General features: G+C 37.8%; 1 protein-coding gene and 2 long non-coding RNA genes across 5 annotated transcripts; 1 reads left to right on the top strand and 2 right to left on the bottom strand.

The window, feature by feature from the left end:
• Positions 1-2,695: 2,695 nt before the first annotated feature.
• On the bottom strand, positions 2,696-15,118 carry LOC129776640 (uncharacterized). 3 transcript variants are annotated; one of them, XR_008743134.1, is made up of 5 exons: positions 14,982-15,118; positions 14,836-14,919; positions 14,714-14,775; positions 14,615-14,646; positions 13,223-13,373 (listed from the first exon to the last, which is right to left on the bottom strand). It is a non-coding gene; the product is annotated as an uncharacterized LOC129776640 (long non-coding RNA). The 3 variants fall into 3 exon arrangements; XR_008743135.1 differs by lacking the exons at positions 13,223-13,373; positions 14,615-14,646 and adding an exon at positions 2,696-3,682; XR_008743133.1 differs by lacking the exon at positions 14,615-14,646.
• LOC129776641 (uncharacterized) lies at positions 4,947-5,779 on the bottom strand. Its single transcript, XR_008743136.1, has 2 exons — positions 5,455-5,779; positions 4,947-5,391 (listed from the first exon to the last, which is right to left on the bottom strand). It is a non-coding gene; the product is annotated as an uncharacterized LOC129776641 (long non-coding RNA).
• LOC129776638 (SET domain-containing protein SmydA-8-like) lies at positions 11,866-22,786 on the top strand. Its single transcript, XM_055782386.1, has 3 exons — positions 11,866-12,666; positions 21,773-21,999; positions 22,065-22,786. Exons 1-3 carry the CDS (start codon positions 11,987-11,989, stop codon positions 22,649-22,651), a joined length of 1,494 nt encoding a protein of 497 aa, XP_055638361.1. The 5' UTR covers positions 11,866-11,986; the 3' UTR covers positions 22,652-22,786.
• Positions 22,787-23,623: the final 837 nt, after the last annotated feature.

Below are 23,623 nucleotides of genomic sequence, written 5' to 3'. Positions count from 1 at the left end.
AAAAGATGATATAAAAGGATTTCTAGGAACTTCCTTTTCTTTTTCTTGTTTTCTGGTCGATATTGTCCATTATAAAAAAAAAATTCCCCGAAACTGTAGCTGTTAAAAATTAACATACCCATTAGTTTATAGTTTACTGTTTACAATTCTTCCACAAGTGAAATTCTCTCACAAGTGTGTAATGTATGACCATTATATTTAGCGAATAACTATACGAACATCAATAACTATACGAAAGTCAAAAAATATTATGTTTTTGAACGTGTGAATCTAACGACGAATATATCGACGAATTTTTAATATATGAATCCGTTCAATCCAGTTACAAAAGAGACTTAAATCAAATAAGAATAGTCTGGTAATGATCTTATGCATTATATTCAATAAATATTGCTCGCCACTAACATTAGTATACATTTCATTCAACAATATTCTAGAATATGGAAAATGGCACTTGTCCCAAAAAGTTACCCCTATACTCGCGTCGGTGTGTCAGACCGAAAGTGTTAAAAAAGTGACACACGTCCCCTTTGTACCAACACATGCGATACGCTAAACGGTGACGAACGACGAATAACGAAGCTAGAGAGAAACGCAAAGTCGTAGTGTTGATATTTTCTGAGAAATGAACGAATTATTGATTTCTCGGTCTGACAGACCAATGCGCGAGTATAGGAGTGTTAAACGAAGCTCAATTCGCCTTGACGGCATGATTTTCAGGATAAAACTGCAGCGGTCGATTAATCGATCGAATAATCGACGTAAATTATTCGTTCGCTTCGATTAGTGGTTGCGCAGTATTCATTCGATTTATAATCGAAGTCGAACGATTATTGGGGATCACTAAGTATGGCTCTCAGTGCAGACGCACTATTATCCTCTATCACGAGCGTACGATCGCATACGTTAAAGAAACCTAGTTGGCAGATTCAGTCATCGCCTTTTTAATATTAGGTTGTTGCAAAAGTTCTTACCATCAAGAGCCAATGGCTAGGCTGACCAAACGTACCGTTTTTAATGGGACAGTACCATTTATTCGACCTACTTTTATTGTCTCGTCTTTTTATCAATCTGTACCGTATTTTGAGTATGAAGTATGGATTAAAAAAATATTTTTTCCAATGTCATTATTTTCAACACGTTTATTGGAATGATTGGAATTTTGATTTAAAATTATGCTTTGTGTTTTCGTATTCATGAAGAACAATTGAAAAGTTTTTGTGATTTCATCGGTGAATATTATATAAAATTGCCTGAGCATAATAACACACGATTCTTTTCTATTTGACTCTTTGTGTTTTTGACGGATTGCGTTTCACTTTTATTTCACAAGATAAATGTATTGATATATTACGCGATCTATTTGGAAACCCGTGGCTCAAACTATGGTAATTTTTTAACAAGAAACCGGTTAGTTACCTTTCGAACTTTGCGAATTTTAATTGATTTATTAGAGCTCTAAACATGTAGAGGATGAAGTATTTTTTAAATACTATAGTTGATTCAAGTGAATACAGGAGACTAAATTTCTTGAAATTGAGGAAATTTTTTCGATACTGCGTCGGAGTACACTGAAAAATTATATATGAGTTATTTTAAGAAAAACACGGTAGAATAAATGGATTTTATTAAAGGCCATTCCGGAAAGGTCTGATATTCAAAGTAGCATTAGTAAAAAAATCCTGTTTATATGAATGAAAACATTTCTTTGAATTCGTGAAAAATGAATGAAGGAATTGAAATTAATATGATAAATAGGTGGAGCGAAAATTTCGTGCCAATAATGAGTCAGCAGGCGCAATATTTCCAGAAATGGAAAACTAATTTCAAAAGTGTAAGGAATTCTTGAAGCTGACTAATTATATTTTGTGTCTGTCTGGTAATACCCCAGCAGTCGAAATTTTTTTTTCTATGATGAACAATATGTGGATAACGAAAAAGTAACGATTCAATATTGAAACCATTAAAGCTATGACAATTGTCAAACATAATATGGATCTGGAATGTGACAAATTTTATGATGAAACTTCCAAAAATCAAAACCTTCTTTGCAAGATATTATAATCAATATCTATAAAAATTAATCGTCAAATGTGTTGGTGCAAAACTTGAGAACAGAGATTCAACGTAAATGTTGCGATGAGAAAAATAGGAACTTTTTCGGGAAATTTCGAAAAAATTGGAAAAATTTAAAGTAATTGAATTCCCAGTTGAATCAATGTTCTGTAGTGATGTTATTGAAGGTGTTGTTAATCCAATAGCAAATCGTGTTGACGGAATTGAACTTCGTGTTCCATCGGTGTGAAAATGGCAATAGCATTCAGGTGGAATAACGCACTTTCTATAGCTGAAAATGAATCTCCAAATTACTTCAAGTCTTGAGAACGATTTGTTAGATTTGAGTTGATTCATTTTATTGTGTTCGTCTTTGCCCGTAGATGCTAAGGCGAGACTATTGGAAAATTTAGAAGAAAAATGGAAAAACTCTGAAAAATAATTCACATGTGATCTACAGTGATGTTTTCAGTCCAATTGAAATTCGCGTTGGTGGAATTTGTATTCGTGCCTCGTTGCTATGCATCGAAAATAGTAATGCATCCTCAAGTGGAATAACACTTTGCTTTTCATTTATTATTATAGAGACTCTAATCTACAAAGTTCATTCGCCTTAAGCCTTGAAAAGGCCGCTTAGTTAGAATTGTGAATGTTCAAATGTATTAATAGAAAAACACTAAGTTTGGGCGGGACGAAGTACGCCGGGTCCATTAGTTTTTTTGGCTTATGTGTCCCGTTTTCAATCATGAACTATTTGGTCAGCCTACCAATCACCAAGTGCCTGGCACAATATAGCACCTTAATGCTTTCCACATAGAATGGGCTCACACGGAACAACTGCGCCCATCCTGCATTCGCAGATGGGTAAAAACTGTTGGAACGCGCTGATACTACCTCTATTAACAATGGAAAAAGCTTGCTAATAATAGATAACAAAGATTCCAGTGAAAAAGTTGAACCACATGGAAAAAATCAGCCGTATGGCACCCACCATGTTCTTGGTGCCAACATCTCACACGTCAGAAGTATTTGTTTTCTTCAAAACGTTCAAAACAGCGATCCGCGTTGACGGCAGTGAGCTTCATTTACTAGTTTAGGGGAGCGTCAAAGAACAGCTGATTTTCAGTCGGAGTGAACGTTTTCAAAATTAAAATTATGAATGAAAATTAGCTTTTCCATATCAAATTAGTGTTCTGTTTAAATTAAAAACATTTTTGTTTGCAGGTGGGGAAAAAGTCTCATACGAAAATTGTTTATGAAGACAATTTTATATTATAGAGAAAAAAATCAGCAACAATGTTGGAATTGTATGACCATATGGAGGAATGAAAGTCAGAAATACGTGTTTCTAATAATTAAATAACATAATGTGAAAATTTTCATTCAAATTTTAAAATTTGAAAACCGGCTCCGTGTCTCCTAATCTGGTAGAGATTATACTAACGATATTGGGACCCAAATTATGGCTCTAAATTGAAGTCGCCACCAGACGTCGACGTCATCGCGAATTACCAATTTACCACCATCTGACATATCGTGATGTCGATGATGAACTTTTACAGCAGAGGGATAGTGTGATAGGCGGTGACGGTAGGTAGAGTGAGATAGCGATAATCGCGTCATGCACCTGGAAAAAATATAAGTTTTCGACCGGTCAGTATACTCAATAGAGATGGGCAAAACAGTTCATTTTGATGAACGGTTCAGTCACAAACCGTTCATCTAAGTGAATCAGTTTTTTTGAACAGTTCTTTCGCTCTTTCGTTCAGCGGTATTCAGAACAACATAAAATATTAGCTGGAACCCAACATCTATAGACAGCTATTCATTGATATCGTTGGATTGGATAGTGTACGTATGGGATTTATATATTTGAAATTTAGTGGGGAAAGATAGGGTGCTTCTTCTTTAAAAATCGCAAACTGTATGTGAACATATGTTTATCGGACGACAAAAGTATAAGTAATAATTTAATGCGAACAAAATATGTGCAATTTTTCATATTTCATTCAGAGGAAAAATTCAGCAACTATTTCTACTAACAATCAATTAATAAACAATCACGATAACACGTAGGGCGATTACACATTATCCTCGTGCTACACAAAACCGTACATCTCTCACAAATACATACATGCATTTATTTATAAGTGGATTTGACAGGTAAACATTGCTTCAAATATTCCGGTTACTTGCAGCTGACTGCAGACGGAAAATCTTAAACCCATAGCTGCTGCGGCAACCACGAGCGTTCTCATATGTTTGTTCCTTGGAAAGTACATAAGGCCGATTGTTGGAGTGTAGCACACATGAGCATGATCAAAGTGAGACCAGGCCTCACGGACATTACGCACATCCTGCATCATAACGGCGTTCTTAACGTACCTATCGTGAATACTTCCGCCCCACTTCAGAATACGTTTACAAAAACTAACTCTAGTCCAGTTGCGGTTTACTCATTCATACGCATAATTATTTTGTTTCCAAGCATACACGAATAGCATGATTTATTTCACACGCTCTGTTGCCATGCTATTCGTGTATGCTTGGAAACAAAATAATTATGCGTATGAATGAGTAAACCGCAACTGGACTAGAGTTAGTTTTTGTAAACGTATTCTGAAGTGGGGCGGAAGTATTCACGATAGGTACGTTAAGAACGCCGTTATGATGCAGGATGTGCGTAATGTCCGTGAGGCCTGGTCTCACTTTGATCATGCTCATGTGTGCTACACTCCAACAATCGGCCTTATGTACTTTCCAAGGAACAAACATATGAGAACGCTCGTGGTTGCCGCACACGCTAGAGGCACTATTTATTTATATGTATAATGTGTTCACTTCCTGTGATTATTTTGGAATTTACTTACAAGAGAATGTATGCACATCTATTCATTTTAGAGTGTTTTTTATTTCATTATTACAGAAAAAAATTTTACGATTAAAATAACATAATTCGTTCAAACACTATTCCATTGCTGCTTCCGCTGATCCTCGTCCAAGAACGCGCTCAACATATGCCGCAATTCCTCGAGCACGTAATCCTGGGGCAATGGCAGCTTCTCGAGCCCAATTCGCATCACAGCTATAAATACGCGGATCCGGAGCAAAGAATGACCGAATCAGATAAGCTGGAATTTCGTTCTGACAGAACCGATGCTTTGCCGTCGGGCATGGGAACATTTTGACCACAGAGCACATATAGGACAGTTTGGGCTTGAGTGCCTCGGTCTCGTCGTCGATCGTGTCCCGGGTCAGGTCAAACTGGAATACCCAAAGAGATTTGTTTGACCTCCCCGATCTCGTTCAGTAATAATTTCAAATAAGGAATGTTGCCTGTGAACAAAAAATAGAGGTTAATTAAATAACTCGATCTGCTTGTCGAAAAACACCACTAACCGTTAATAACACAGTCCGTGGCAATATGCTCAATGATGACATCGTGCACCTGTGACCATTGCTTCTCTTTGAGCAGAAATTTGCATCACAGAATTAGTTCCACAGCACTGGTAGTTGTTGAAGAAGTGAAATAAAAATTTCAGCATCCACATCACTTGCAAATTATCAACTGGTTTCAAAATCAACAAACAAACGTCAATAGTGCACACATACTATTACATGAGACGAAAAATTGCCTGAATTGCACTAATATTAACAGCATGACAAAAAACTGTCAATTCATGTTGATGGCATATTTAGAGCTTCGTGCGCCGCTTTTGGGAAATGATAGTTATAATGGATTTTCAGGTGTAATAAACTCACATACAAAATAAAAATTATGAATGAAAATTATTATTTTCTGATGAAATATGTTCGTTATGTAATAAAGTAACACGTTCTTTTGCAAGTAAGGAAAAACCCCTGAACAAGAATTGTGTTTAACAATGATTTTATATTATAATGATGAGTTTTAGTGAAAATATCAAGAAAATTATACAAAAATGGTTAAGTAAAAGTCAGTACTTCGTGTTTGAAGTAATAAAATAACATGAAGTAAAAATTTTCATTAAAAAATTGAGTAACTTAAAACTGTTTTGAGGTCTAATAATCTTATAGAGGATGATTTGCCTCCCCAAACTGATGTCTCCACCAGACGTCGATACTATACTACTGTGATCGCGAATAATGCTTGTCCGGTCACCGGACATTGTAGTCGCAGTAGACGGCTGCATCACGGCGCCGTGAAGAGGTTGGTACGGTCGAAATTTGCCATTTGGGTTTCAAACCGGTCCGGCAGAAACCGGATAATGTGTAATCGGCCGAACACGCAATAGGCCAAACAATGGATTGAAAGCAACGAAAAAACTTTCTTCTCAACTTGCCCTCACTATGAGATTTTATGTTTACCTAATTCTTGAATCGCCCCAGCTTCCCCTAATTTTTTTTCTGATAATCAGGAAGTATATGAATGTTTCGCGGAATTGAAGAAAATACATGAAATTGAAAATATACAGCTTCGCCTTTAAAACTACGAAAATCTAATTTAATTTTTAACCCAAAATTGAGTATACATCAACAAAATAAACCTTGCGTTACATGCATTTTGCTCGTAAATAACAATATCGTTTTATTTTTCTTACAAGCATTCTCGAGCTATTTATCCACTCCGTTCAGCGCAAATCAGTTCAGCTGCACTCTTTCGTTCGCAAACAATTTGCCCGCAAACACTTCGTTCTCGAACAGTTCGTTCTCAAGTAGGTCACTCCCAATCAGTTCTTTCCCATACAGTTCACTCGCAAACAGTTCGTTCACAAACAGTTCACTCTCAAACAGTTCACTCACAAACCGTTGTTTCGGAATCAGTTCCTTCACAAACCGTTCGCTCGCAATCAGTTCGTGGGGAGAACTACCGTTCTTGAAAAAGAACGACCGTTCGTTCACTCTTTTCGGCGAACTAGTTCTTTCGTACCGTTCGTGAACGGTTTGCCCATCTCTAATACTCAAGCATCTTCACTCTTGATAAATACGATATACGCATGGTGAGCGAAAAATTTTAAAATTCTTGAAAATGCAGAGCAAATTTTATTTATTTCTGGATACAAATGTGTCCAAGTGAACACTTATCTATAACCCCTCCCCCTTCCCATGGATTTCTACTTACTTCATAATTGACCATGTGGTATGTGAACGACCCAAGAAAGTGTTTAGTTTATATGAAAAATCGTGGCCTGAGCGAGAATCAAACCCAAAACTTCTATAGTGATTTGTCTAATGATAACTACTTGACCACGGAAGGCGCACCAGCTTTTCAATTTCGTGTTTCTTGTATGGAATATTTTTTCTTCAATATTCGACTCAATATTCAATATTTTTTCTCCTCTGTACATGTACATGGAGCCGCATATTGATTACAGAATTTCTTGTGATGCAAAAAAGCTTTTCAATAATTCCAAAAACCGCATTGGCTTGTTCGAGTTGCTGGTACTCGAGTCTTTATTCGTATTTCTGGTAATAATTTGAGTTATAGCATAAGGCCCATCAGTCGACGTAGAGACGTGAGAAAATTTCGACGTTGAGATTCGGTGGTTTGGCGTACTTGTTAATTTACTGGTTAACTTTTCGTTGATGTATGTACAGGACATTTTATCTCAAGAGCAGCTTTTTGGTTTTGTTCAAATTGTGTGGAATTTCTCTCTTCAAGTACCCATCGCTCGCAAACACTTGTTATGAGTTTTTTTTTAAATCGTGTTTAATGGTCCACCAATTGTATTTCAATGTCACGTCATTGTGCCATCAATGCATCTTTAAAATTTTTGGTGGAATACCTCTAAAATTGTTAAATCACCAGCTCTGATTGGATTGAACAAATATTTACAAGAGTATCAAGATGGCGTTTATCTACTTTTATGTAGTTCTCTATTAAATAAAGTAATATGGTGCAAATCTGCAAAATAGTTGAGGCAAAATTGAAGGTTATGACAGCACCACAAAAATTTTCCTTGAGAATAAACTACTCCGGACTTAACGAAAATTAGAAATCCAGACAACGATTGCCGTTGAATCCGAATCCAAAGGAAATTCTTGTGACCATATAAGATGTATCATATCCTTCGGATTTGTTTCGAACATTTGCATAATGTGTTATATTACTTTATTTTATGGGAAATTTGGCATAGAGGGCATATTCATATGGTCGGTGTTAAGTCAGACCGGACCATGTGACATTTTTATGATTTCGAGAAAAAAGAACATAAAGTTTAATGCTCTGCAATTTTCAAAGCATTTAATTTTTTCATTCAATACTTTTCTCAGAAATGTTAGCTACTCTGGCAATACTTTGACGTATGATAGTTGAAAAAAAACATCATGTATCATGCAAAAAAGGCAGTTATTTGGCTGCCTATACGTACATGGTCCACTCTGACTGAACCAAATGAAGCATTTTTAAAGAGTTGGCTCACTATGACTGAACAATTTTGAAATATTTCTCAATCAATTAACAGTTGTGAGTCAAAGTGTGCCATTCTGCTATGAAAATTCGAGCGAGAAGGATTGTGAGTTTGAAGCTGCATAAACATTTGTTTGCGTTCAGCATAATAGTCTCTGCCATCTACTGCTGGCATGAATAGGATTGCACGGCAAACATGTTAAGCATAAACTTCCCATTTTCAATCATCTTAGACAGTATTCGTCAACAGAATCATTTTGCGATCATTCACACTGAAGACTAGCATTTTCACTGATCTGTTCAATCGGAGTGGACCAAGTTTATTTTTTAATATACTCAGAATGTGCACATTTTAGACTAACGGGTTCAAGCACATTTCAACAAGGTATCTATTAGCTTCAAGAAAATGTTATGTTGGTTTGAATTCGGCGCTTGGATATTGTTTAAATTGAATATACAAATGACTACAACATGGTCCACTCTGTCTGCACATGATATAGAGCCATTTCGCCATGGTAAATGGTACATGGTTCGCTCTGACTGCATACTATGAAGTATTTTCGTTAACCAATCATAACAATTTCGATCTGTTATCTGATAACTGAATCTGAAGCACCGATCCTGGGTTCCTCCACGTTATCTGTCTTCCATTCGATTCAAAGATATTGGGTCTCGGCTCATCCGTATAAAAGACCTTGTTCCAGAACTCCTTAGGTCTGTTTATATATGCTTTAGCAAACTGTAATCGTGGTATGTAGCTTACATAATGCCTAACCAAATGTAATTAATAACTCGAAATTTTCATTTTTGTGACTTGGTCCCCTCTGACTTAACACCGATCATATGGTGTTAAGAAATAATAAAAAATATGCAGTCAATCGCTAAATTGAGTATACAACTCATGCTGGTTTGTTATTGTTGAGTTTTTCGGGGTTAAAAGATAAATAATAAAATGCGACTTATGTTTACCGTAACATCGATCCATTTTGATCTCATGTAGTGATAAGAAAAAATTGAAATGGTTACATTTCTACTTCATGTTTAAAATACAAACAAAAAATCTTCAATTAAGACGTTGCAAAATTGAGTGTACAGTTCAAGTTATTCTTGAAACGAAAATTGAAATCAGTTCAGAGATGTTAATAGATAACAAAAATCAATCCCATAGTATTTGATATGACCCCCCTTTGGCGTCCAGTACTTCCTGCAAGCACCGAGACGAGATTTTTGGTCACCGTAGACGGAAGTACCTCCCAGATCTCCGTAATTGTCGTTGTGAGTTACGCTTCGTTCCCTGGATTTTGATGGATGGATGGTTCTTGATTTCCCACCATATATACTCAATAGTGTTCAAGTTCGGTGATTTCGGAGGTGTTTTGAGTTGATTGTGAAATTATAGAACAGGCATTCCAGCACCACGAAGTCTGTTTGCTTCGGGTCATTATTCTGTTGAAAGTAGTAAGAAGTAAGTAGGAAAGTGGGAGGGAGACCGAATTTCTGAACGGGAGACTGCATGTTACGTTTCAGGAAGATCAATTAAGCCATCTTGTACATCGCCGAATCGATTAACACCATGGTTCCAGTTCCAGAAGCCGCCAATGTACCATGCATCATCTGACTATCGCCGCCGTGTTTTACTGTGATAACCAAATGCTGAATCTGAAGCACCGATCCTGGTTTCCTCCACGTTATCTGTCTTCCATTCGATTCAAAGATATTGGGTCTCGGCTCATCCGTATAAAAGACCTTGTTCCAGAACTCCTTAGGTCTGTTTATATATGCTGCAACAAACTGTAATCGTTTTTTTTCATATTCATCTTTGAGTTGTAATACTTTTCACGGCCAACACGACCTCTCAGGTTGTTCCTGTATGCTGCTCTCCGGACAGTGTCTGCGCAAACAGTACTCCTAATGATGCCGGCTACTTCGGTAGTCAATTTAGGAATGTTTGTTGTAAGGTTCTTTCGCAATGTTCGAACAATTACAGAAGATAGGATCCGTTTGCGTTTTCTACCGGGAGATTTTCCTTTGTATTTCCGATTGTTTATGATTTATTTTACTGTAGAGTGGGTTCTTCCGACAGCAGCTGCTATTCTTCACCGACAATTCATACTTATTATCATTGTACGTGTAACAATATCTATTTCTTTCCTTTAACATGCCATAAAAAAATTTAGACATCAATAAAAAACAAAAACCAACACTGCCTAATCAATGGTTAAGTGTTGACACCAATCACTGATGAAAAAAAGTGCGCTAATTCGCAAAGAAACTTACTTACAAGACTAATTTGTTCGGAGAAATTTGAGGTGTACACTCCATTTTGCGATGCCTAGAAAAGAGATTGTTTTCAATTTTCAGGAATAAACAATTAGCCGTAATTTTTTCTCAGAATTTTATTGCACATACAGCTAGTTAAATGTGTGAGTAATAAATATGCATCATAAGAATCAATGTATTAAAAATATTTTGTACCAAATAAATGGAAAGTATCGTCAAGTAGTATTTGTACACTCAATTTTGCGATAGACTGTATTTCGAATCACCACGCATGAAACCAAATAATTCTACTGCACTAGAATAACTTTTCGATCTATCGTCCCAAAAACGATACTGACTTTGGGTGTGAATTGTACTTAATACTTTCCAATGTGATTACTGTAAGCTTATTCTAGCATTCGTTACAGTTTTCTCGGTGAAGCGAATTCGGCTTGATAATGTTTTTTTCGTTTTGTAATCACTTCAATTCACATCTTTAGAGAATTTAAATCACATCTCAAGAGAATTTAAATCACATCTTAAGAGAATTATTCTGTTTTCTAAACAGTTATCTCTTCAACTGATAAATTCTAGATGGGTAGTATTTGTTTACCGTCCTGCGTTCATAACAGCTGTGCTGTTGCACGATTATATTATCCTGTGATTGACAATGTGTGACAATAATCACGAGATCTGGGAGGATGTAGAAAAACGTGGAATTTTTTGAAGCGCTAAGACAATACAAAAAATCCTAGGGATATCGAACCCCCAAATGAAACTGTTACCACACTATATACATTTTAAAACAAACAACCTTTTTATTATTATAGAGCAGTTTTGGTGATCAGCTGACGTCTATCGATAATATTTGCTCATAGTTTCCCGTTTGAACATGTCAATCACAATTCGAGAGAAACATCTCGATGAAAATATATATGATAGCTCAATATGAGAAGTACTGAATCACTTCAAAGTAAACATATTACATGTAAAAATCTGAATTTTACAACGAATCTTCGATTGACCAGATTTCAAGACTTTCCCGTCGGGACGGTAATCATGTATCCATGCTAAAAATAAGATTCGTTCCGATTTTAAAAATAGTCGCGGATGGGCGAAATGATTATGTTCGCGAAGAATTGTTCGCAATGCCTTTCTAGAACTTAAAGAGTGAACCACGGGCGCGTTTATATAAATTCGGAGCGAAACATTTTCTGATAATCAGTTTTTTCAAACCCAAAGCCACAATTTAGAAACTCACGCTTAAAACAAATTCTTACAATTATGGATAAAACATTCAAAGTGAAGGAAAACCCCGAGCTAGGTCGATATGGAGTGGCAGCGAAAGATTTGAAGGCTGGAGAGATGCTTTTCGAAGAAAAACCATTCGCGATCGGTCCAAAAGTGGAAAACCCACCGGTGTGTTTGGAGTGCTGCTGCCCAGTGGATGGAGGAGTCACCGGACCTAAGTGTTCGCACTGTGGGTGGCCTTTGTGTGAAGAATGTGTTTCCAAGCAGGATGATATTGTGTACCACAAAAAGGAATGTGCCCTATTTGTGAAACACAAGGTCAAATTCCAAAATGTCGAAGATTCCACCGCCAGCTGTATTCAATTGGATTGCATAACACCTCTGCGTGTATTATTGGAGAAGGAGAGCCATCCGGATCGGTGGAATGATGAAATAAGTGTGATGGAGTATCATCATGACGTGCGAAAGGATTCCATGACTTGGAATGCAGACCAAAACAACGTTGTCGCTTATTTGCGTGGTCCCTGTGGGTTGGAGGATCGTTTCTCGGAAGAACTAATCCAACAGGTGATTGGTATTCTCGAGGTGAACGCGTTTGAAGCTCGTACCTGTAACGGATACGCTGTGCGTGGATTGTACCCTAAGCTAGCAATAATGGCACATTCTTGCGTGCCCAATGTAGTACATTCGATTCATCCCAGTCATGAATATAGGTAAGATTAAAGACGAATAATAGCTTTTGTTTGTTTGCAGTCGCTCTAACGACTAAACATACTTTGAAATTTACCATATTGGAAGCACACAGTTTGCATGTTTCTTCTTCGAATATTAATACCGAACCATCTATTGAAAAAAATCTACATCGTGCACTGTTGCTAAAAATAGCCACGTTGAATTCGGGAAATACCTTGTATTGTGGGAACGGATTAGATTCGTTTCGTCTGTTTATATTAATAGGAGATTGCATTCCGGAATACTGCTTTGAACTACAATCTCCTTATTCAGTTATTTCAACGCGCCTCCATTAGAGCTAGTAGCTTGTAGTTTCGATCATTCGCCATTTCAGTTATTAGCCCCTTTGTCTGATTTATAGACTTTTTGTTCAGCTCAAATAATTTCATAGTCATGAAACAGGGAGAGAGATGTTGCATTTCATGGTTGTATGATCGTAAAATTTAACTTTAAGGGGGTATTCTAGTGTAGAGACACGAATTTCGGACGTTTTTTCGAGCTCCGTAAAAATAAAACAAAGAATATTTTTACTATCCATTATATCATTATTTGTTCATTTATCATTTAACAATAAAAAAAATTGAACGAAGGAAACACATTCATGACTAGAACAGTTAAGAGCTGATGAAGTGAGAGTGTTAAAAAAAAGTTGTTCCATGGCGTACACTATTCCAGGTTTTCTGTTTATCTGAAACAAAAAAAATCGAACAGATTCTGAATCAGTAAAGATGCCGCATATCGCATGAACCTCGGACAAGTCAAAAACATCTTTTTTGAAAAAATGGCGGCCGTTTGAAAAACAAAATGCGGTTTGAAACGTTTTTTCTTACGTTTCCCGATTTTTTAAAAATAGTAAAATTTAAAAAATATTAGTTTTTTAGAGGTTTATGCCATAGAGAAATAACTGCAGATTGAATCCATATAAATTCGACATGAATCGGTTCAGTAGAACTTGAGATATCGTGTACGCCAGTTTGAAAAAAAAACTAGTTTCGAGAAAAACGCGTTCGAAGTTAATTGTTATGGCCGTACCAGGTTAGTAACTAAAATGGCTCAAACTCGGTAAATAATAGGATTTTCGATAAATCATTTCTAGGGTATATTCTTGAATAACTAAACCTAAACCTAAACTACAGAAATATGTAGGGAACAAATTGTTTTTTCAAATTTCTAGACTAGAATACTGCATTAAGGTGAAGATGGAAGCTAGCCACAATGGCGCTCATTTCTTTCATCTCCCTCCCTCACCCCTCGCCCGAAAATCATTAATTTTGCGAAACAGTGTGAAGAAAATAATCGTTTTCGCACACTTCCCATCAAGTAATATCAACCAAATTCTAAACGATAACTCACATGATGTTAAATTTTCATCTGCTGTCGCACTGTATAGTGAAAAACGTCGGCAAACTCGAGCAAGTGCTCTGAAAGTTAAATTTTGATTTTTCAATCTCCGGCAATGGTTTTGTTTGTATTGGTGAAAGTATCGTAATTTTTTCGGCACTGATGCCAGACATCGAAACAGCTATAAAAATCACTCAATAAAATGTTATTCTTGAGTCATAGCGTTTCATGTCATGAAAATCAATAGAATAAAGTTGTGTTGATATCAATACAATTATTATTTTTACGTTTTAAGGGTCTATAATGTAAGTTTTAGCAACTTTAACATTGGTTAAGCAAATTGTATTGCAGAGCTCGGAACACTGCCACGGCTGCCTATGCTTTCAAAAACAGTAAACGGAAAAGTATTACATTCAATCAAAATGCCTCGGCCAACGAAGAGAAGGGTTAAGGCTCTCCAACGTGAATATGTGAAAACAATACGATCAACGAAGGAAAATATTAAGAAATTATCAACATCGAGTTACTATGCGGAAGAACTTGTTAATACCAAAAGAGCCCCTGTTCGGATTGTAGGGAATACACTACCGTTTTGTAGCAGCAAATTTCAGCAGCTCAAACTGCAAATGTAATTAAGTTTCAATATAACATAACTTAATAACAATATCGTTCTAGTTTCCTACTTACAAAGATAGTTTCTCCTTTTTTCCTCCTACAACGATTCGATCAATTCGTACTCAAACACTAGCCTGCATATAATGTCAATTATTATTACCCAAAACAGTGATAAGTAAGTGACATCAACTTACCAGTAAACTTTTAGTAGTTTACTATTTCTCTAGTTTATTGTTACTAGTGAATTGATTTCCACTTTTTATTCGGCTCGGTGTAACCTAAATTCGGAAAGATTGCGTTCGATCAGGTTGCTGATATAATTATCACTGTATTTTGTTACCGTGCTATTATTCCTGAATTTATTGACAATATTTCTACTACTGCCGCCCTCATTACTGATAATTTCCAGAAAAATACACCAATTTATTCTCAATTTTATTTTCACTTCCAATTCACCTGCTATTCGATTTGTTTTTGTTTTGATTCTGTGTATCTCCCTTCTACTCTATTCCAAGGCGAGTAGAAGTATATCCTAAGGTTGGCCAACTTGCTAAAACCACTCTTCAGCCATCTTGGAAGTCTACTGTGTTTTGTTTGTAAACAAAACACAATACGCTTATGCCCAAGCTCGCTCGTGATCAGTCTGTCTCTTTCACACTTCAAGGAAAAAATTCCCCTTCTGCTTTCTTCCGTACTGTTTTCATATACCGCTCCCCTAACCAACTTAGTGACGAAACGGCCTCACCTAGTACCATAGACCCGTCTTGCTCTATTCTTCCTACCTATCAACGGTGTCAATTCCCGCTAGACCGGCTTTTGCCCCAAACAATGTGGCCAGATCAGTGGGTTTCTTTACAGCCCCAATTCGCATGTGTTATAAATTTGCTCATGTTACGCTCGCGTATAATCAGAATTTTACTTCATATGCAAATGCATCTTCTATATATATTAATATTTGCAATTGTTCATCGGAACATATCGTTCATACATTTTACTTTAGTATTGAATTGTTATTTTCTTTCAAATGTATTCAAAGACTCGTGTTAATGAAGCGTCACACAGTCTGATAAGTGAATTGATCTGTTTACGTTTGCTTTACTCTTCTCCCACAAACACTATTACCCCATTTTTACTCGTGGGTTTACCTATACTACTACAATGGCTAGCTTCCACCTTCACCTTTAATAGTTGATATACACACCCATCACGTTTCTACACTTGAGAATATTTACCCCTACAGTAGTCGTTCGCTAAATGGGCCTACTTTAAATCAACTGCTCGTGGCTGAAGCTGTCATTCACTAAGTTATTCATTTTGTTTCAAAGGGAGATAAATTTATTGAATCTATACAATGAACAGGTTAATATACAGCTTCTGCGAAAACAATAAATCCTAATACAAATAATCAATGATAGCGATGCCGCGTAATTAGGCGTGTAAAAATTCGTAACACGAGAGGAGTCGGGGAGTCGAGGTTGCGTTACTTGATCTGACTTAGTGGGGTGGGGGAAGGTGTGTTTAGCCGTGGTCGCTACATAACAAAACTCCATTTTTATTCCTAAATAGCTGACCCGGCGAACTTCGTCCCGCCCAAAATTGTTTTTTTTTATATAAATACTTTCAAATATTCACGTTTTTTTACTAAGCGAACGTTCGTGGGTCCAATCGAAGAACTCTTCAATTGATAACCAATACAGTTGCCCTTTCATTCTTATTACCGTTATTTCGCCTGAGAATCGATTTCCACTTTCAAACAAAGATCAATTTCATCAGCGCGAACATCAAACGGACTAACAACGCTTATCGTGATGTAATTGTAGAATATATGGGAGTTCAACAAACATAAAACATATGTAAGAGTTTTCCGAAAATTTTTCTATGGCAGGTACAAATACAACAAAATAAATACGGCTCGAATCGTACCATTCCTTCTTCGGGTTTTGCGCTTAGCAAGCAACACATTTGGCCTTTCATGTTTATTTATATAAAAAGAAGATATAGGAGTGCATTATTTCGCCTGGAAATCCATTTCCACCTTCGAACAAATATCAATTTCATTAGCGCGAACATCGAATTGACTAACAACGCTTATCATGATGTTATTTTCGAACATAGGGGAATTCAATTTTCCGATCATCCTTCAAAGTTTTCCGATTCTACTCTTGACTATATTGATCTACGGGCAGAGATTCCATTTTTAATTATATAGATATACTAGCTAGCTATATATATTTAATTATATAGATATACTAGCTGACCCGACAAACTTCATCCCGCCCAAAATCTGTTTTTTGTTATCAATACCTTCGAACATTCACGTTTTCTTACTAAGCGCAAGTTCATGAGTCCAATCGTAGAACTGTTCATTGATTGATCTTCTAATCGACCCCGTTGAATTTACCTTTTACTATAAAATTCCTGGTACTTCTACCAAAACTCATCATTATAATATCAGATTATTCTCAGACACAATTCTCGTTCAAGAGTTTTCAACATGTTTCTCCGTTACATGGAATAAATGTATGATACAGAAAATATGATAGAATAAAGACAGACCTCTCCCCTCTTCTTCCCTTAGAGAGAGGGGAGGAGTGTCTATTCTCCACAGCAACATTTCGTGCCCCCTAAAATCTTCACATGCCAAATTTGGCTCCATTTTCTTGATTAGTTTTCGAGTTATGCAGAAATTTGTTTTTCGTTTGTATGATAATCCACCCTGAGAGAGGGGAAAGGAGTATCGAAACACCATAGAAACACTTATTGCATCCTAAAACCTCCACATGCCAAATTTGGTTTGGTTTGCTTGATTAGTTCTCGAGTTGTGCAGAAATTTGTATTTCATCTGTGTGGCTTCATAAAAAGATCGATCTTTTTGAATCGATTTTTCAAACGGCAAAGAGATCGATCCACTAATTAAATCGGTAGCGCAGAATCGATCTTCGAAAAATCAAAAGCTTTTTTTCCATTTTATCTGCTTTTTCTGTACAATTTCATTCAATTTCACATTTTTTTCTCTTCGGACATCAAAACCAATTTGTTTTGTTTCTCAACATGATGGTCACAAAAAAAAATTAAAGTCAATCATTTTTTTTTCCATGACCTTCATTTTGTGCATGGGGGTGGAAGTGAATTTAGGAAGCTGAATAGCCTTTTTTTGTTGTGAACAAGTACGTGAATTTTTCTTTTAATGATTTCCCTACTTTTCGATAGTAAATCAGCTTTTTTTCTTAGATAGTTCCTATTGTCATCTGTTCCTACTTCATTTTGGGCAATACCAGATTTCTTGCACAGCGCCTGCTTCATAATTGTTTAGTGTTGTTCGATTCGACAGAGTTGTGGAAATTTTAGCGAAGGGCAGTCTCTCGGTGCAACATTGATGTTGTTTGTTCGCTACCAGTTTCGAGACTGTCTTTGCATAATGACATTTTAGACAGTAAAATAAAAACTATTAAACAAGGTTCGGGTTGAGCAACGGTGCCGATTGGACGTGCTCGTTCGCGCTCCGTGTTTTTCCTTTGAGTGTCGCTGTTGTTTCGATGAAATTTTTAGGCGTTTCAATAAAAGATGCACTAGTGTTATATAAAAGTGCGCTTTTTTCATCGCTACATTGAAATCCTGTTGAATTTGTTCAGATTTCCTGGATATTTGCGGAAAATGCCGTACAAAAGTGCAGTGCAGTGTGCGGCGGAGAGTATTAGTTTCTCGTTTGGTTTCGTGTTACAACATGTTTCTCATTTTTCTGCGTAATTGCCGTGTGTGTGTTTTTGTATATGCATTGAAATTTAGTCTTCGCAGTGTCAATATCAAATCGTGTTCTAAGTGAAGATATCACGATTATGAAAGAATGGGAAAGAGCTCAGAACGGTTCTCATGGTGAAAGTGACCCAAAAAAGTGTGCAAATCCGTCCATGCGGAAAGGTGATTCGTTGATCAGCGCACTTTCAAGAACGACACAAGTGCTGTACAAGTGAATTCTCACATATAGAATTTCTGTGGCAGTAGTGTAAAGTTTACTGCCAAGAAGTTTTTCATCCTTTTCTTTCTCACTTCAAGCGACAACAGTGTATGCGTGCCATGTCGGACGTCTGTTTGGCATGTTTGGTACTAGTGTGTGCGTATTTGCATCGTGATAAACTTGGCTGTGTAGTAACATCAAACAACGTCCAGTATCTGCCTATGTGTGTTGGTGACACCACTTGTAGTCTTGTCGGCTCGTCGCTATTTGCGTATTTGCAAATAAAACATCATCGCACAAAAGTTTTTATACAGGGACGTGTGATTCTAGCGGTTTTGTGCGCGTTTACGTTGCTCTGTTTGTGTGGTTGGGTCCTTATTACTGTGGAAAGCTCTTTTTGTGTACCTTCTTCTATATCCCTACCTTATAGAGCGCGATTAACAAAAAAATATATCGCCGATCCAATCTATTTTAGAAGAGTTTTCTTGGTTGCCTTTATAGATTAGCATTTAAAATATTTTGCCAATTCGATATATATGGAAGGAGCTTTCTCGGTTGCCTTCTAAGATTGCCCAAAGGTTACCTCCGTGTGATGCAATGAAGATGAATTACGTGCGACTAGGCACAAAGAACATTATCAGTCCAATATATCGCAGAGGAGACCTTTTCAGGCCACCCTATAACATCTTTATTCTCTACGAAACGCATTTGATTTTCGAGTTTTCGTTTCGCCGAGTAGTTGTTTCCGCGCTTACAAAACCGAGTCACTAACGTTATTGACCACCGTCGTTGTTGACCATTTAAAGCTCGAATCATCAGAAATTGCACAACGAGAATGATTTGCTAGTCCCAAGCGTCATTCTGAGTGTTTTTTGTGCAATTTGGTTGTTTCAGGTCAATCACGGAGAGCAACTACGAATTGTGCAGTCTACCCAAGCTCAAGCTCAAGCTCAAGCTCAAGTAAAATAAAAACTATTAAACAACTTTTGGCATTTTCTTTTTATTCATACTTCGAGCCCAAGCCCGTATGCTCGCACCTTCCTCTTTACCCCGTCCATAAGGTTCTGTACAACGTCAGGTTGTAGTTTTTTTTTAACAGAAATACATTTTCTCTTGAAGTCCGCCTCCGATTTGACAACTTTTGGGTTCTTCCGGAGGGCCTGCTTCATAATCGCCCAATATTTCTCTATTGGGCGAAGCTCCGGCGCGTTGGGCGGGTTCATTTCCTTTGGCACGAAGGTGACCCCGTTGGCTTCGTACCACTCCAACACGTCCTTTGAATAGTGGCACGAAGCGAGATCCGGCCAGAAGATGGTCGGGCCCTCGTGTTGCTTTAATAGTGGTAGTAAGCGCTTCTGTAGGCACTCCTTAAGGTAAACCTGCCCGTTTACCGTGCCGGTCATTACGAAGGGGGCGCTCCGCTTTCCGCAAGAGCAGATCGCTTGCCACACCATGTACTTTTTGGCAAACTTGGATAGTTTCTGCTTGCGAATCTCCTCCGGAACGCTGAATTTGTCCTCTGCGGAGAAGAACAATAGGCCCGGCAGCTGACGAAAGTCCGCTTTGACGTAGGTTTCGTCGTCCATTACCAGGCAATGCGGCTTCGTCAGCATTTCGGTGTACAGCTTCCGGGCTCGCGTCTTCCCCACCATGTTTTGCCTTTCGTCACGGTTATGAGCCTTCTGAACCTTGTATGTACGCAGGCCCTCCTGCTGCTTGGTCCGCTGGACGAATGAACTTGACAAATTCAGCTTATTGGCGACATCCCGGACCGAACTTCTCGGATCACGTCTAAACTGCTTAACTACGCGCTTGTGATCTTTTTCACTGACGGAGCATCCATTTTTGCCGTTCTTCACCTTCCGGTCGATGGTTAGGTTCTCGAAGTATCGTTTTAGTACTCTGCTGACCGTGGATTGAACGATTCCCAGCATCTTACCCATGTCCCGATGTGACAACTCCGGATTCTCGAAATGAGTGCACAGGATTAATTCATGACGCTCTTTTTCGTTCGACAACATTTTTCCAAATTTACGAAAAATTGACAGTGAAGCATGGCCAACGTGATCTATACACTCCTATCTGATTATAAGCGAAAGCTGAAGATATAATTCCTAAAAATTAAATTTCTACAGCGTTTTTTCCGTGATGCAATTTGATATGACACACCCTTTATTGCAGCTATTTCTGCCTGAAAAACTGTTGGCCAGTTTCCCATAGCCACAGAGATTTTTGTTCTGGGACCATACACTCCAGCACCTGTTCTGATTCCCATTTTCGACCCATCAGTGTAGAACATGATTGAACCATTACGAACGTTGGGGCCGCCTTTATCTCATACTGAGCGAGAATATTCGATCACTCTGTCTGGTCCAATGGGTAAAAGATTCAAGATGCTCAAGTGACCAGTTTTGTCCCCGTCTAGTATTTTTTTTCCATCTTTTAAGCTTTAGAGCGCTTTTTTTTAGCCTCTAGCTGAACATATTGGTTCAAAGGAACCGGGTGAAGATAGCCTCCAATGCCTTTGAGGGTGTACTTCGCATTGCTCCATTGTATTTGTTTCTAGCAATTGAGATATGGGATCTGTCTAATTTCTTGGCCACTATGCTGAGGTGATACTGATATCGGTGCCGAACGTCTGTCTCCTTGTACTCAATATTTTCGACTAATTTTTTATAATTCATTTCTGGTCAAACTAGGTCGCAGATCTGTGTTCGACTGTTTGATTGGGGCTTGGGGTTCAAAAAATCCACAATCTAGTCGCTCTAACGCTACTTGAGGCTCTGCTAGTGGCTGGGCCCTTAAGGTCAAGGCTTAGTGTGCTGAGACACAGTAAGAGCAAAATAATGTGGAGTGTGCCCTGGCCCCTCACAGGTTCCGCTAGCATCAGAGTATATTTTAAACCCCCTCGACTATTCATCGCTCGGCACGATTACCCACATTATTTTACAGAGATTGGGGCAATTAACTCCAACGCTGCTCATTTCCGGACTTGGCACCGGCAATAGAGCTTCTCAATGATTTTTCATGTTATTATAGTGCATATCTCTCCTATATTTGCTAAATCAATTGTACCTGATTCAATCGGAAATCTGATTCAATGATTCGAAATAAATATAAGTTATTTCGGTAGTGTGAAATACCTTTCATCGAACCTATTCTCTCTTTCGTTTCAGATTGATAGCAAGAACGGCAATCGATGTTCCGGAAGGAGAAAAATTGTACACATCCTACACGTACACGTTGAGTGGAACTAGTACTAGGCAGCAAGCTCTAAAATATGGAAAATACTTCTCCTGTCGGTGTGCTCGCTGCTTGGACCCTACCGAGCTAGGTACTCATTTCAGTTCACTCAAATGCCAGAAATGTGATAACGGTCTTATCGAATCGCTCGATCCATTGAGTAAGTGATGAGAAGCTGGATATATTCTCAAAACTACTCTTAACAATCCGCTTTCCACATTTCAGACGACGAGGCAGATTGGAAATGTACCCATTGTGATTTCAATACTAAAGGCGCCTTAGTACAGAAAGCTGTTAATGTGATGCAAACTGAACTGGATGAGTTGGCCTACATGGAATATGGCCCAGAACGACTGGAAAACTTTGAGAGAGTCTTCAAGAAATATAAAAGTGTGCTGCATCCCCTCCACTTCATCAATACTTCTATACGACACAGTCTCATCGAATTGTATGGTAGAATTCCGGGTTATGAGATGCAGGAACTCCCGGATATTCTACTGGAGCGTAAAGTCGATCTTTGTAGGGATATTATGAAAGTATTGAACGTATTCGAGCCGGGTAAATCCCGTGCTCGTGCGATGATCCTTTACGAGATACATGCGCCGCTCGTACTACTAGCTCAGTCGGCGTATACACGAGGTAATCTAGCTGGTGTCCCTTTGAAGGAAGAACTGAAGAAGGCAGCTGCGTTGCTGGAAGAATGTGGAGGAATATTGGAATGGGAAGATCCATCTTCGCCGGAAGGCATTCTTGCGAATGTGGTCAAACAATCGCTTGTGCAACTCAAAAATAGCATGCAAGCGTTGGGCTGATAATTCAATAAGCTTGTTGAGAGATTACAAAATACATTTATATCATGAGCGCAATGTGATGATTACTTATTTGTTACAACTATTTATGTACCAGTACAACTAGTTACATTACTTAATATTTTATTATAATAAAAGCATCCAAAACAGTAGTATTATTTAGTTTTTATGCTAACTATTCTGACGGTAGCGTCTTTCATGCTGGTCCTTTCCTCTCCAACACAAAGCTCGTCGCAGAATAAAATGACTGTACACTGTGCATCATCTCGCTGCTCGAAGAAACAGCAGTGAAGCGCCATTTTTGAATCAGTTCGTTGATTTCGACTTTCATCCACACTTTCTATTCACTCTTATCCATGCTTCAGAAACTTATTACGTAAATTAAACAAGCAATGTTCCGCCCCATCAGGGAGGTTTTAAGCAAGTTCATTCTATTTCGCCCCTGAAGCAGGATTGTTACATGAAAGAAGAGCAAGAGGGAATTTTACCATCGAATACTCGAAAATCAAAATCGCACATATCTTGTGGTATATCTCGAACAATTTTTTGCACGGGTGCGGAATCGAAACAAACTTTTGCAAAATAGAAAATACATCGATGTGAATGTTTCTCGCTTTGCTTCATATTTCTCATGTTTCGAGCCACTTTTCATAATTTTTCATTCATGTTTCGCGTGACAAACCACCCACGAAAATTCGACAATATACACGTTCTTTCCCTTTGGTCAAAATTTTGAATTGATTTTTAAAAATTGTCAATGGGTCAAAATATCCGAAAAGCTTTAAATGTATCCGAGTTATCTACATGAATCTTGGAACACTGGCTATCGTACCATGAACTGGGAGGTGTTCAACGATTAGTGGAACCTGGAATGGGTTTGTTTTGAGCGCAAACGAGATCAAACGAGAAAGGAAGTCAACTCCTCCAAGGGAGGTTCACCATCACCGGAATCAATGTCATCAGTCAATGTGTCTT

This window comes from Toxorhynchites rutilus, chromosome 3 (genome assembly GCF_029784135.1).
Source record: "Toxorhynchites rutilus septentrionalis strain SRP chromosome 3, ASM2978413v1, whole genome shotgun sequence".
Taxonomy (NCBI): Eukaryota; Metazoa; Arthropoda; class Insecta; order Diptera; family Culicidae; genus Toxorhynchites; species Toxorhynchites rutilus.
This window is presented reverse-complemented; position numbering and strand designations above follow the sequence as displayed.